This window comes from Charadrius vociferus, unplaced genomic scaffold (genome assembly GCF_000708025.1).
Source record: "Charadrius vociferus isolate BGI_N301 unplaced genomic scaffold, ASM70802v2 scaffold324, whole genome shotgun sequence".
NCBI classification, from domain to species: domain Eukaryota; kingdom Metazoa; phylum Chordata; class Aves; order Charadriiformes; family Charadriidae; genus Charadrius; species Charadrius vociferus.
In genome coordinates this window covers 4,354,936-4,367,906 of record NW_009648041.1, presented here as the reverse complement: position 1 = coordinate 4,367,906, position 12,971 = coordinate 4,354,936, and the positions used below count along the sequence as shown (strand labels likewise).

The following is a 12,971-nucleotide window of genomic DNA, read 5'->3' as shown; positions in this document are numbered from 1 at the left end:
TCCCCCGTCGTCTCGCTCTTGGCAGAGAACGGGCGACTGGTAAACCAGTGGGTGCACAGTGCAGTGTTACCATTAAACATCAGAACAATTTAACTTCAATGGAAATGTACTGCTTAAATGTCAGGTTTAAATCCGTATGCAAAGAACTCAGTCAGAACCAAGACTCGTAATGCTCAGCGCTCGCAGAGTGTAATAAAACGGACAAAAGTGGCTGCTTAGCAGAAAGTGCCTTTTAAATTAAAGGACTCGAGCTCCCCTAATGTAAGCCCTTCCTGAACAGGTGTTATTCTGAATATACTGTCAATAATCCTCTTTAAGTGCAGTTTTAAGACACGAAGCATTAGCACCTTGGTTTGAAGCAAATTAAATCTGTTGTTACGGGATATCCACAAAACGGTTCACAAAGAGAAAGAGTTTATGGCCGTACCGAGCTCCAAGGACCAGCGCTCCAGGCAGCATCTCTAGGACAGTCCTGCACATTGCACTGCTCTCTGTCCGGTGGCTTGTCAAGGATTTCACAGCTCAGATCCGTAAACCTTTCTCCATTAGGGCGCTGGCACACCACCAGCCGTGTTCTTGTCCCTGCCCCGCATGGCTTCGTGCACTGGAAGTCAGCAGAGGACAGAGCAATCACCGTCTGGGCAGCGAAAATACTGCCGACCGGTCGCTCGAAGCACTAGCACCTCTCGAGACCCGACGGTTGTTTCTGTTCCCAACCAACCCACTCCGGCCAAATCCCCCCCAAACGCTGCACGAGCCTCAGACGGGGCATCAGCTGCTTCAGCTTCTCTCTTCCCAAAGCCGTTCAACGCTGCTTCACAAGGATATTGCCAGACCCAATGCGATACTGGAGGTTAACGTCTCTAATTGCTCGTCTCAGATGAATTTTCAGAATGGAGCAGTGTTTTTATTATAAGAAAAGGCCTTCAGTTAAACTAGACTTCTCTTAAAAAGAAAAAAAATAACTCAATTTTTGTAGAATTTGCTTTTGCCTGGGAAGAAAATTTTCCCCATGACAAATGGAAAGGAAAACACCACCAAGCAGTTGCTAGGGTTCGCTCGTTTATCAGAGGCTGCCTTTCATGCTCCGATCTTTCTAATAAATGTCACCGCAATATCCCTCTCCCATTTCTCAACCACCTGCTAATGAAAGCCTTTCCCTGCGCAGGGAGCCCAGGATGAACGGTGCACTCACCTCTCCCCAGTTACCATAAGCCCACTGAGGACAGGGGCCAGATTCGCACGATCTCTGCTCCATGGGTTTGCTTTTCTCATCACAGTTATTTGCGGTGTATCCGTTTTCATCCTGGCACACCACGACCCGCCGCTGGAACCCCCCCGCACACGTGCTAGAGCACTGCAAGACACAATTGCCCACAGCTTCGTTGAGTCCAGGAATAATTTTGCATTCCCAGCTCCTTTCCAGTGCCTTGCACCGTGGGAATGCACAGCTAAGAAATTTAATACAGCTAACAGGCATTATTAACTTCAAAACCCAGCTATTACTAATAGCAGGGCAATGACTCAGGTGTTGACTAAGCAAAGAAAATAAACATGAGCCCAGTTCTAAGCAGGTGAGTAATCCCCATTGCCCTTAATGCAGTGTTTGACATCCCATTTGTGCTTAATTCCCTTTAGGAACTTCCATGATAATGCATTGCAAACTGGTTGGGGTGAGAGGAGCTGGCATCAAATCTCTGCTGTGCTTTGGCAACAGCTCTGCACAGCTGTAAATGTCCCAGGAGATGGCCAAGAAGCAGAGGTTGGCCTTTACATCATGGAAAATGATGCCGTCGGCATTCTGCCTGGAAAGCCTTGGAGATACGAAGTGTGAGAGGCTGAGAAGCGATGCCTGCGCCCTACTGCAACGCTCGCTCGTGTGAGCAGAGAGCAGAACGAGGGGAGAGAAGGGTCTCTCTTTCCCCTGAGTGGTGACGTTAAGAAAAACCTGGATTGGGCCAGGGAGAATAAAAAAAAAAAACCAAACCCAACAAAAACCAAACCAGGAATAAGAAAATCAGGGAACTTACAGCACCCCAGGGGCCAATCCTCCACTGATTGCCTCCCGGTATGTGTGCACGGTTGCGGTTCGGGTTGCCCCCGGGGTGCAGTTTCAGGCGATGATCCGGATAGAGGAAAGGGTGGATGGGCCTGCCGTAGTCATGGCTGTTTGGATGACAAGGAGACATGGAGCAGTCTTGCTCGGTGGCAGGGAGGTCGTCTGGATCGCACTCGCTCCTATCCACCAGCTGGTCACTGTAATTGATGCAGATCACTTGTCGCGTTGCCTTACCTTGACCACAAGTCACCGAGCACTGCATTACAGTGGGAAAAGGAGACACAGTCACATTTCCAGCTTTAAAAATCAGGCAGACAGCTATTGCTAATAACGAACAGCAGAAAACCTTAATCTCCCCAGTCATAAAAGGGCAAGCGTGACAGATTAACAAAACACATTTCCAGCAACGAGGTCTATAAGGTTCTCCTGCAAGGGACAGCGTGATGCTTACAGAGCTCCACTCCAAGGCCTTCCACTGCCCGCAGGGCGTCACGGTGCACATTTCTGTGGCTGACGGCTTTGGCAGGTGGAAACAAGCTGACTCGTCGGCCACCGAGCCCTGGTCATCCCGACAGCTGACGTATCTCATCCGGGTACCCTTCCCGCACGTTGCAGAGCACTAGGGAAGAGCAACAAGCACTCCACTAGAAAGTTTCCCGATTTATATTACAAGGGCTTTAGAACAAAAAGTTGGTCAAATGCACTTTAAAATATCCCATTGTCTACTCTAAAATAATCCTGGAAGTATTATGATACACACTTACCGGTGTCCAGGATCCAAATCTCCACTGAGTCCTGTGAATGCCTGATACAGATCTCTTGGCTTCGGGACTATTCGGATGGGGAGGACACGCTGCTATTTCACAGTCCTGAAATACATGAGGGAAAAGAAGGAAATAAAGAATTTGCAGATGTTTCAGTTAAACCACCTCCTCTTCAATGTAATTATCAACCACCGACATCATCTTGAAAATCTGTGACCTGCATGCTCGTGTGTTGGCAGGCTTTCTCCTTGTGTCCTCTTGGTGAATCAGCAAAATTTGGTACCAATACCCCAAGGGCTTCATAAGCAGAACCCCGGTGGACTTTAGACTTCTTTGGAACTCTACAGTGGGGATCCCCATAACCTTGTGCCATCTCCATGCATTAGAACCAGATGTTTTTGAGGCAAAAGATGAAAGTTCATTAAGAGAGTTCTGGTATGAACACACATCTGCAAAGCAGCAACTTTATCTCCCTTCAAAGCTCCCCTTCCTTCAGTGCGAGACCTACAGCCCACTTAACAAAGGTTATGCTGTTGAGCTGATTGCAGCCCTTTGATTCCCTCCAGCCCATCAGACCACCTATACCCATGTGCTGATCTCCGACACACGCTAAGCTTGGAAGTTTTGGGGACAGGCGTGTCGTTCTGCTCAGCCTTGGTACGGTGCGTAACAGGAGGGCTCTGGTCCTGTCTGGACCTCCTGGGAGGTCTGGCAACAGAAATGATGAATAGCCATGACTTTACTGCATGAGCCTACGAGTAGTCATTGCCAAAAAGGAAATTAATACTGATCGTCACTGCGAGGGAGAGAGCGGCTCTTGACAAATGGCACAAGTGATTTCCGCATTGCTGTGATTTCACTTACACTGAAGAGGTACATGCCAAGCGATGCCTGATGACAAGTGGGTTTGTTTCCCCTTGACTATAGTGCAGTTGGTCTCCATACATGGGAAAAAGCCCCTTTCCTAAATGTTGTGGCCTTAGTTAAACTCTGTGAAGTCATGCAGGACTGAAGCTGGGCAGGGCATCAGCGCTACAACTCTCCTAGATGACAGATAGATGGTAATGTTCTGTTTTATTCAATTCCTTCACATGCCCTGGACACATCCTCTGCTTGAAACGGGAACTTACGCGTTTGCTTCCAAGTACCAGCGAATACAGCATGGAAAGCCTCTTCAGCAAATTTGCACAGGGTGTGCAGCATTTCTCAATTTATCCGGCCGGGGGGGATGCATCTGGAATTGTAGCTGGCGCGTACACTATATCGTCACGTGCAGCAGACGAGAAATGATGGCCCCTAGTTGTCATTTGTACCACACAGCAACGGTCCTGCAGCCAAGTGAGCCCAGACTGCAGCCAGGCATCCCAGACGCCGTGCAAGCCAAAGAAATTGTATTTTTCTACTCTCCGGTTGCCTTCCAATGTTTATCTACTACTGCTTCTTCAGCTTACGAGCTCTTAGAGGACCGAGATACTGCTCTGTGTGGGCTGGCATCTGGGAAAAGCATTTGCTGCAGCAAGACATCCCCTGAAGCTGCATCCTGAATGCCTCCATACCCACGCTGGCAAAAGATGAAGACAGGACGGGAGGATTTACCTGGGTATCTGTTGGCCTGGTTGCAGCATTACACTCGTTATCATCCACCACTGACATGTAGGTGCCCACGACACACTTCACCGCTCTCATCTGGTAGCCTTGGCCACAGGTCATTGTGCACTGGGAGAGAACAGACAGGAGAAAGACGTGCTGGGTCTGAGTAGCTGCTGCCCTTAGAAAGTATTAATCAGCCCAGCCTGTGTTGAGGCACTCAGCATGAGCAGCAAAAATAAAACCCAGCTTCCCTTCTGGTTTCTCTCCACTTCATGCATTTCAGCTCTAAATTAAGCCAAAGTTTTAATTCACTGCACCCACCAGAGCCTCACACGCTTCACTTGCTTCCTCAGGAACGAAGGTGCAAGCATTTAGATGATTTACTTTGCTGCACACAGTCTGGTAAATCACAGTCTGGTAGAACCTGCATCATACCCTCCCTTAAAACAGGTTGTTCAGCCCCATGGTAGCACAAGCAGCTAATGAATAATTTTGCTGATGGGAAGTAAGTCTGACTGGGACAACTGATCTGGGTTTGTTGCTGTTTTTTAAAGTGAAGAGCTAACAGCTTTGTGGAAAAGGAGATGCCAGAACACTCTGGGAGAAATGAGCAACTTGTATTTTAACAGAAAAAAAACCTCACCAACCCAGAAACTGGAAAACATTAAAAGCAACAACAGCTATTCAACGGGAGCAGCTTTTCTGTGAGAATTAGGCCGTGTATTTACACATAAATATGGATATGTGGATATGTGCCTAAATATGGATTTAGGAGCGTAACCTTGGAAACCCCTTTTTAGAAAATCACGGCCAATTTAGAACGACACAGATTAAATTTAGCACAAAGGGCAGGTACTGTTATTGCTGCCCATCCGCTGAACCCGAGCGAACAGAGGGCTGCTTTGGCGTGCAAATCAATTAACGCAGTGATGCCGCCGAACTTGGCTGAAAGGGTAGCACCCAGCCTCGGCCCCCAGCACCCGCTGGCTGGGAGCCCCGTGGCAGCTTTGCGGTACCTGGCCCCACGGCCCCACTTGCCACGAAGCACACTCCTGCTGCTGGCACGTCTGCACCGACTCCGGCTTCGTTTCGGGATCGCAAAACCTGTCGTTCAATCGATCTTCTCCAAACTGGCACCAGGTCTGGCGGTGTTTGTGCCCTTTTCCGCAGGTGACCAGGCACTGCCAGGAGAAAAGCGCGAAGCTCAGGTGGTGCCGGGGATGCGCTGCCGGCTCAGCACCGGCCCCGGCGCTGAAAAATAAACCTGGAGACCCGCTGCAACCGCTGCCTAAAAACCAGTGCCGAGAGGCGGCTCTTTAGCTAACGACCACGTGTGCAGGAGCATCTTGCAGTGAGATGGGATTGCTCCCAGGAGCAGAGGCTGGAGGAGAGTGGGGAGCACAGCCGGGGTGGCACCCGTCAGCACGGACAAAGCGAGCCCATGAAGGCTCTTTACTTCCAGCAGCTGTAAGACATAGGGCAAAGCCACATCACTGCCCGACGGGGCTTTAGCTGTGCACAAGAGGGTGCCGAAGGCTGGCTCTGAGCGTGCACGTTAAGGGTCTCGGCTCCTGCAGGATGCGAGCACCTCTTCCACCACCCCGACGTGGCTTGGGCTGCCAGCAGCTTGACCCAAAAGACAGCTATTTTACAGATACATCTCTGTAACTATCCCTATTCCCACTTAATCGCTTTCATTATGTCCTAAGAGAACGTGATATGCAGAAATGAGAGCTATTTGGCCACGAAGGTGATGAGCAGCCTTTGAAGACTGTTCTCCGGCATCCCCAGCCTTGCTGCAGGGAAAAGCCTATCGAGATACAGCTTGGTTGCATTGCGAAGGACACCAGCAGCCGTGGAAGGGGTAATGGTAATAAATAGCAGGGAGAGGGCTGAGCAAGACATTAGCAGGGCGAAATCCTGCCCTCCAGCGACAGCCAGAGCTGCCAGGGCTCGTGAGGACAACCTCAAGGGAAAATGAGGGCAGAAGTATTTTTCTTTCCAAAGCTGCAGAGGAACCATGGAAAAACTGGGGAAAAATTACTGCAGGATTGGAGAGGAATTAACCCCCTGTGGTTTTGCAGGGAGGGAAACGGCTCCTTGACCAGTGGTGACAAGGCCAGTGACTTTGCTGCCTGTCCCAAGCTCCCTGTGCGCAGGCATGGCGAGACCTTCTGCAGGAGGCACGGTGCCCCTACGCCCCGGGGCACAAACAAAACACCAGGGATGAGCAGGGACAAGAGCCACCTCTTTGCAGGCACCAGCCCCTCAGGGTGGAGGACCAGCAGGGTGAGCCCAGCCGGGTCACCAGCTCCTACCTCGGACCAGTCGCCAGTTTTCCACTGGGGGCACAAGAAGTCGCTGCACCGCTGCACCGTCAGCTTCTCCTGCTGACTGCACTTGCTGTCGTCCAGGACATCGTTGTAGGTGTTCACGCACATGGCTCGCCGCCGCCGCGTGCCCCCGCCGCAGCTCTTGGAGCACTGGGAAGGAGAGAGACTAAGTAAATACTTTCTGCCACTCTATTAAGAGCCAAGGGCTCATTTATTGCCTTCTCCCTCTTTGCAGTCAGGACCGTGAGGAGGCTGCAGAAAACCTCAGGAAGAACAATTTGTACTTTAAGTAACAGGCTGTTACTTTATATATTCCTTTAAAACACCAATCTGGCTAAGCTTAATAAAATCTTGCAGCAATGAGTTTCACAAATTCATTTCAGGTTATAACCCCATTATTACTTTTACAAGTGTTGCCTTTCAGTTCTCCCAAATGGCTGTTGCTCGTTCTTGTTTTAGGAGAGATGAATTCCCTCTAACCAGCCAGCCCCCCTTCACTGTGCCCTCCCTGGAAATTCCCAAGCTCGTCATTCTCTTGGTGCCAGGCTTGCATTCAGGAACTTTCTTGTTCATGGAAAAGCGAAAAAGTGTTTCCTTTAAAATTTGTTTCCTTCAAACAAATTTCAGAAGTCCTCTGCTGATGGCAACATGTCCTCCCAGCTCCTGGCAGTGGTGCTGGCCTTGATAGGAGATGACAGCCAGAATTACTTAGGGTAATGAAGACAGACCTTGGGATGCTTAAAAGCATAAATTCATTGCAGTGGAAAATAAGGAGTACCGGGTTGATTTGGACTACAGCATCCTCCAGAAAAAGCAATGGAAGCAGAAGCAGTGGCCAACTTTTATATATATGTTGTTTGCAAAATAAACAGCCTGACACACCCCTGTGCAAGGAGGAGACAGCGTCCGCTGTACCACCGAGCATCCCTTACCTCGGTCCAGGCCGAGTACCGCCACCCTCCCACGTTACAGTCTCCAGTGCACTTCTCCCTGGTGCTCGGTTTGGGCTGGCTGCTGCAGAAGCGGTCGTCGACCTTCTCTATCTTCCCCTCCAGCCTGCTGTACTTGGAGCAGTAGATCTCCAGCGTGCGGTACCCCAGCCCGCACTGCGCCGTGCACTCGCTCTTCCTCGCGATGTGCCACCTGAGCCGAGGAAAGCGAATGTCAGCCCTGCTGCAGCAAAAACCCATGACCCCACGCAGAGGTACCTGCCGTGGAGAGGATCAGGAGAGGCAGAAGGAGCTGTGGGGCTCTGGGACTCTGCAGGTCACATGCTCAGGGGTGTTTGACATGAATAAGGAATATACACTCTTGAACTGGAAGCTTTGGCTCTTTACAATCCTTCCCAATGCTTTGTGGCTTCCAAAAACCCGAGGCAATTAATCCTGGCATTGCTCCTTGGGGGGAAGGAACTGTCACCAGCTCCCTCTTATGGGTGGCAAAGCCACACTGTGACCCTGCGGGACCACGCAGGGCGGTGGGGGGAGTCCGTGGCCAAGCAAGGAGTAGTGCTTTCAAGGCTTTCTGTCCCACGTTCCCCTGCAGGAGTGCCACCTCGGCCTCTATAAACAAAAAGCTGAGAAATACGGCATCAGAAAATGATCGGCACAGGCTTGAAAGGTGCAATGAGGCATTCCACAAGGCAGGATGCCTGCAAAACAGTTTCAGCTCTCCAAAGCGCGAGTGAATCACTTGCTTCCAGACACTTGAGCCCCAGAGGTGTCAGCAGGGATTAGGGTTGTTCCCTCTGGATGGATGGACTCCCACCCTGGTGCCTCCTTCCTGAGATGGGCAGCAAAGGCTGGTGGCCCTTAAGGACCCACCTGGGGACACAGCCCAGCTTTTCCACCAGCTCTGGCGAGGGATGCTGGACACAAGGCCTGATCCAGGGACATGTCGGAGACCCCGGAGCCAACACAGGCCAACTGCCCCCCACGCCTCGCAGGGGTGGCTCCCGGGGAAGGAGGCAGTGATGTCCCCTGCGTGTCCTGGAGACCCCCAGGGGTGTTCAAGCCCCTGTGCCCAGAGCAGGGAGCACTGAGCTCCTAAGTGAGAGAGCAAACTTCAGCACAGCCAGGGGAAGAATAAGATCAAGGGGATTTGGAGTCAATAGCTCCTGAATGGCGGGGCGCTCACATCCCTGCCTGCTTTTCAAACTCCTGCATTTGCCCTTCTCAAGTTTCCAACCTGTTGCAATGGCAACAGCTGTTACCGCGACAACCCGACCTATAGCCCCTATACATCCCCCGGTTTAACAGAGCCAGAGAAGCCCCTCGGGAAAGGCGGCCATCTGAATTGCTTCACCAGCAGCCGTTTAATGCCACCATATTTAAGCTCCAGAAAGGAAAACAGATTGCTTTTTAAAGGAAAATGGGTTGTAATGATTTAGGCCATGCTCCATCAATTCCCGCTCGCCAGGAGTTGTCTGGGGACAGCCCCAAACCCACTCTCTGCTTAAGCCTATTCTTTGCTTTAAGCAAATGATGATAAATCCAAGTCTTAGTTACTCTTTTGCTTTGAGCATATGTTTTTCCCTCTTTACAGGCTGTTTGTTGGATGGTGCTGATCATTTCTGATCCAGGCAGATGTGAATTTCAGGCACTGTATTGCACGGGGAGATTTTTCTACATTAGATGAGGGTTGAGGTTTTTTTATAGTTAGCTCTAATTTAATCCAACAAGAGAAATGTGAAAATGTAGAAAAGTGCCTCTCAAAACACAGTTGGTGGACGTCAATCCCTCTTGGTTGACAAAGATGCAACTGCTAATCCTTTCCTTTTTTAAATCTAGTATAGGCTGGTGAGAAAAGGAATTATGGTGAGAGGTGAAAGGAAAGGGGAGTAAATAATAAATATACGATGTAATGTATACACACGGCTGAGTAGAGTGCACCTTAATTCACATTCTGTGCCACAAGGCTCAGTGATGGGGTCAGGCTGCGGAATTCGATCACATCGCTGGTCCGACACCGTGAGCTGATCTGACTCCCTCGTACACACGGGTTTCCTTTTTCGTTCTCCTACACAGAAAAAAACCCCACACATCATTTAAGTCATACAGAAAAGCGATCAAAGCAGTTATTTCTCTTACTCTTTTTACAGTAGCAATTAAGAGACATTTAATTATGCTTTTTAAATCTCTTTCAGAAACAGGGAGGTGGTTAAGACTCTCTAAGCAGAACAGAAGGGGTTTAACGCAGGCAGAGCTGCGGCACACGCCTGCACGGAGGGGCTCTGCGCGTTTAGCAGGGCCAACGCTGGCAGGTGGGAACGACGGGGTGTCAGACCCAAAACAGACACCCAAGCCTCTCGCAGCCTTCGGCAATTCCTCATAACCTTTCCTGCGCTTGAGCTCCCTCCGCCTGCAAAGCAGGTTGCGAGGCTGACCTGGCTCGGGGGGGGGGCGGCTGTAACGGTGCTCTGCTCTCAAACCCAGAAGCAACGGAGCAGCGCTACACCTCGTGCGACATCATCTGCCACGACAGCCCAGGGAAACAATCATCCCCATAACGTGGGAATTCCAAAGAAAGTGAATGGAGAGGGATTTCACAGCACGGCTCGGGTCCCCAGATGAATCCAGGACAAAACTGCGTCTTCCTCAAAGCCTTCCCAAGCACCCACCTTGGCAGAGCTTACTGCAGGGCTGCCACGGGCCGTACGCATTCCAGTAAAACTGCTGAGGTTTGTCCTCAATGGGGATATTAAATGTGTAACGAACATCGGGATTGTACAAATTGCCCACTGATAAAACCTGAGGGGAAAAAGAGATGAAGCAGAGTAAACTAACAGACTTCGCTGCCCACTGTTTTCATTCCAATAATGCTGGTCAGACTTTTCCACACGCACAACATATACTTCACCTGAAGCGTTATTTCTTGCTCAATCCGATCTGTAGAATTAATCCTTTCAATAGTATTATCCGATCCGCTGTATTCGATCACAGCATTCCCAACTTTGATTTCCCTTTTAAACATACTGACGACAAAGTCTCCATTTAATATAAAGTCTCCTTGACTGTTAGATAAGGCTGCATAGGTGCAAAAAACAAGAACTAAAGACGCAGAATTAACTCATACGTACATAATAACGTGGGTCATGCGCTCTCAGGGCTCCCTTTCATTGGGGTGGGAGGAAAAGCCCACTGGCACTCTCAAACAGAAAGGATGTAAAGAGAGCAGCAGAGCTCTTAACAGACATTGTGCCTTCTCCTTTTTCCACTGGAGAGCCTCATTAAAACGAAGGCTGAATGCCTGGAGTGGTTGCTAAATAGTTCCCGCATAACCCCAGGCATGGAGATACCCAAAAGGCACTCCGGGCGGCTGCTGTCCGGGGCGCACACCGCCTGTACCGCAGAAATAACCCTGCCCAAACCTTTTTGTTAGCCATGCAGATAGGGTGGCTTCCCTGTTGTTTCCAGGTGCGTTCTCAGGGTAAATGCACACACCCTAATTGCCCAAACGTCATTTTCCAGTAGATAATTACAGGGAGCTTGGTCAGTATCTCCCCCTCTCTCTCCCTCCTCCCCTCTCCCCGTACTTTTTATTATTCCAAATCTTAAGGTATGTGAAAGCACTGAAGGCTTAAAGCCTAAATGCTTTATAAAAGGAACAGTTTCCTGAAAACAGCAGTCTGCTGCACAACTTCACACTAATGCGATTATGTAGCTAATTTCCTAAGTTAGTTTCCCCACCATTTCACCCATCACAGCTACGTTACTACAAAGCCTCTGTACTGAAAAATCTAAACTTAACACCAAAACACTCAAGGGAAGGTTTTTGCACCAAATGAGGAGAGACAATGAAGCAAAACGCTGCTCGGTAGCAAACAGACATAGATGGAGAAAAACTCACAAAGCAGATGCTATACTTGACCAAATTCCACACTTTGGAGGCTTTAATGTCATTAGACAGTAGTAAAACTCATTAAAGGATTCCTTCCCGTTTACTGTATCTCCTACAACAGTAGGTACACGTCTTGGACTTGATGACAACATCAAATTCCTCCTAAATTGTTAAGCAGCTACAAGGTTCACAGTACTGAGGGCCCAAGATTTCACACTCAGTGAGCTGCAAAATAAGTGGACACATGCACACTTCTCATTTGCTTCTAGTCAGGCCTAATGTGAAGAGATGCTTTCCCAGCAATATTAAAGCAACATTAAAGAAGATTTGACTTCGTTGCTTCCCAAGAAGATTAAAGGCCCTCCAAGAAGAGCTGAGAAGTTCTTTGGGGCTCCTTCTGGGTTGAACCAGTTTGAATAAGCACAACAGAGGGAGGATTGTTTTTCTCGAAAAGATGAATAATGAAACGCATCTCCCCCTCCAGGATGGAAAACTATCACACTTTGGTAAGGTCTTCTTGGTATTGACGTGCGTTTGTGCTGCACCATCTCATTTCATTGCTGTGAACATGCAGAAACGATGCAAGGCGGCTGTAAGGGAACGGCCGCTGCATGCAAGGATGGAGAGCCTGGCACGACCCCAGTCTGGGAATGGGGACAGGGAGGACCCGCTCAGATTTTTGCCTAAAAGGGTCCAGCCACATGGATGGCGTTTCAGAGCCACAGCCAAAGCTATCAGCACCGCTTTCCTTTGGTGCGCGATAGTCTCCTCTGCTTGTTTCTCAAGTGACACAAAGAAATGAGTTTCTTTACCTTCAATGGGTGAGGAACCACCAGCCTCGTCCCGTTTTTAACAGCAAGTGAGCACTTGGGCCAGGCCCTGTATTTTGCAAAAATGCTCAACAACTCAGGGGTTTTGCGAGACGAAATGAGATAAAGATGAGCTCAGAGATGTAAATACAGGATCCCGTGCTACCGGAGCACAGCTGGCAGTGCCGGGCACGGGGTGTGCAGAAGAGAGGGGACAGAGTGGGGAGAGCAGCCATCTCCCCAGGACTGCGAGGGGCCACAGCCTGACTCCCTGCTCCGTCAGCGGCCTGAACACGCTCCGAGGGACACAAACAGGGCTCAATGGCAAAACCAGCCATCGACTGCCAGGTCTAACATCAGTCGTTATGTGCGGTTGTGTTATCTCCGCTATTGGAGAAATGGCCTCAAGTTACACCAGGGGAGGTTTACAGCGGATATTTAGAAGGATTTCTTCACAGAAAGGATTATCAAGCATTGGAACAGGGAAGCGGTGGAATCGCCATCCCTGGAGGTATTTAAAAGATGGGCAGACATGGTGCTGAGGGACATGGTTTAGTGGTGGTTTTGGCAGCGGTAA

At 49.7% G+C, this 12,971-nt stretch overlaps 1 protein-coding gene across 1 annotated transcript in view; it reads right to left on the bottom strand.

Annotated features, from left to right (window-relative positions):
* ADAMTS9 (ADAM metallopeptidase with thrombospondin type 1 motif, 9) overlaps nucleotides 1-12,971 on the bottom strand; it is an 88,936-nt gene that overhangs the window by 36,819 nt on the left and 39,146 nt on the right. Inside the window, exons 17-28 of the mRNA XM_009883624.1 lie at nucleotides 10,605-10,771; nucleotides 10,366-10,495; nucleotides 9,638-9,764; nucleotides 7,679-7,889; nucleotides 6,732-6,896; nucleotides 5,430-5,594; nucleotides 4,420-4,539; nucleotides 2,824-2,928; nucleotides 2,511-2,678; nucleotides 2,031-2,315; nucleotides 1,196-1,357; nucleotides 428-604 (exon numbers count right to left, since the gene is read on the bottom strand). Of these exons, the coding sequence (XP_009881926.1) occupies nucleotides 428-604; nucleotides 1,196-1,357; nucleotides 2,031-2,315; nucleotides 2,511-2,678; nucleotides 2,824-2,928; nucleotides 4,420-4,539; nucleotides 5,430-5,594; nucleotides 6,732-6,896; nucleotides 7,679-7,889; nucleotides 9,638-9,764; nucleotides 10,366-10,495; nucleotides 10,605-10,771 (1,982 nt within the window). The remainder of the gene's footprint in view (nucleotides 1-427; nucleotides 605-1,195; nucleotides 1,358-2,030; nucleotides 2,316-2,510; nucleotides 2,679-2,823; nucleotides 2,929-4,419; nucleotides 4,540-5,429; nucleotides 5,595-6,731; nucleotides 6,897-7,678; nucleotides 7,890-9,637; nucleotides 9,765-10,365; nucleotides 10,496-10,604; nucleotides 10,772-12,971) is intronic.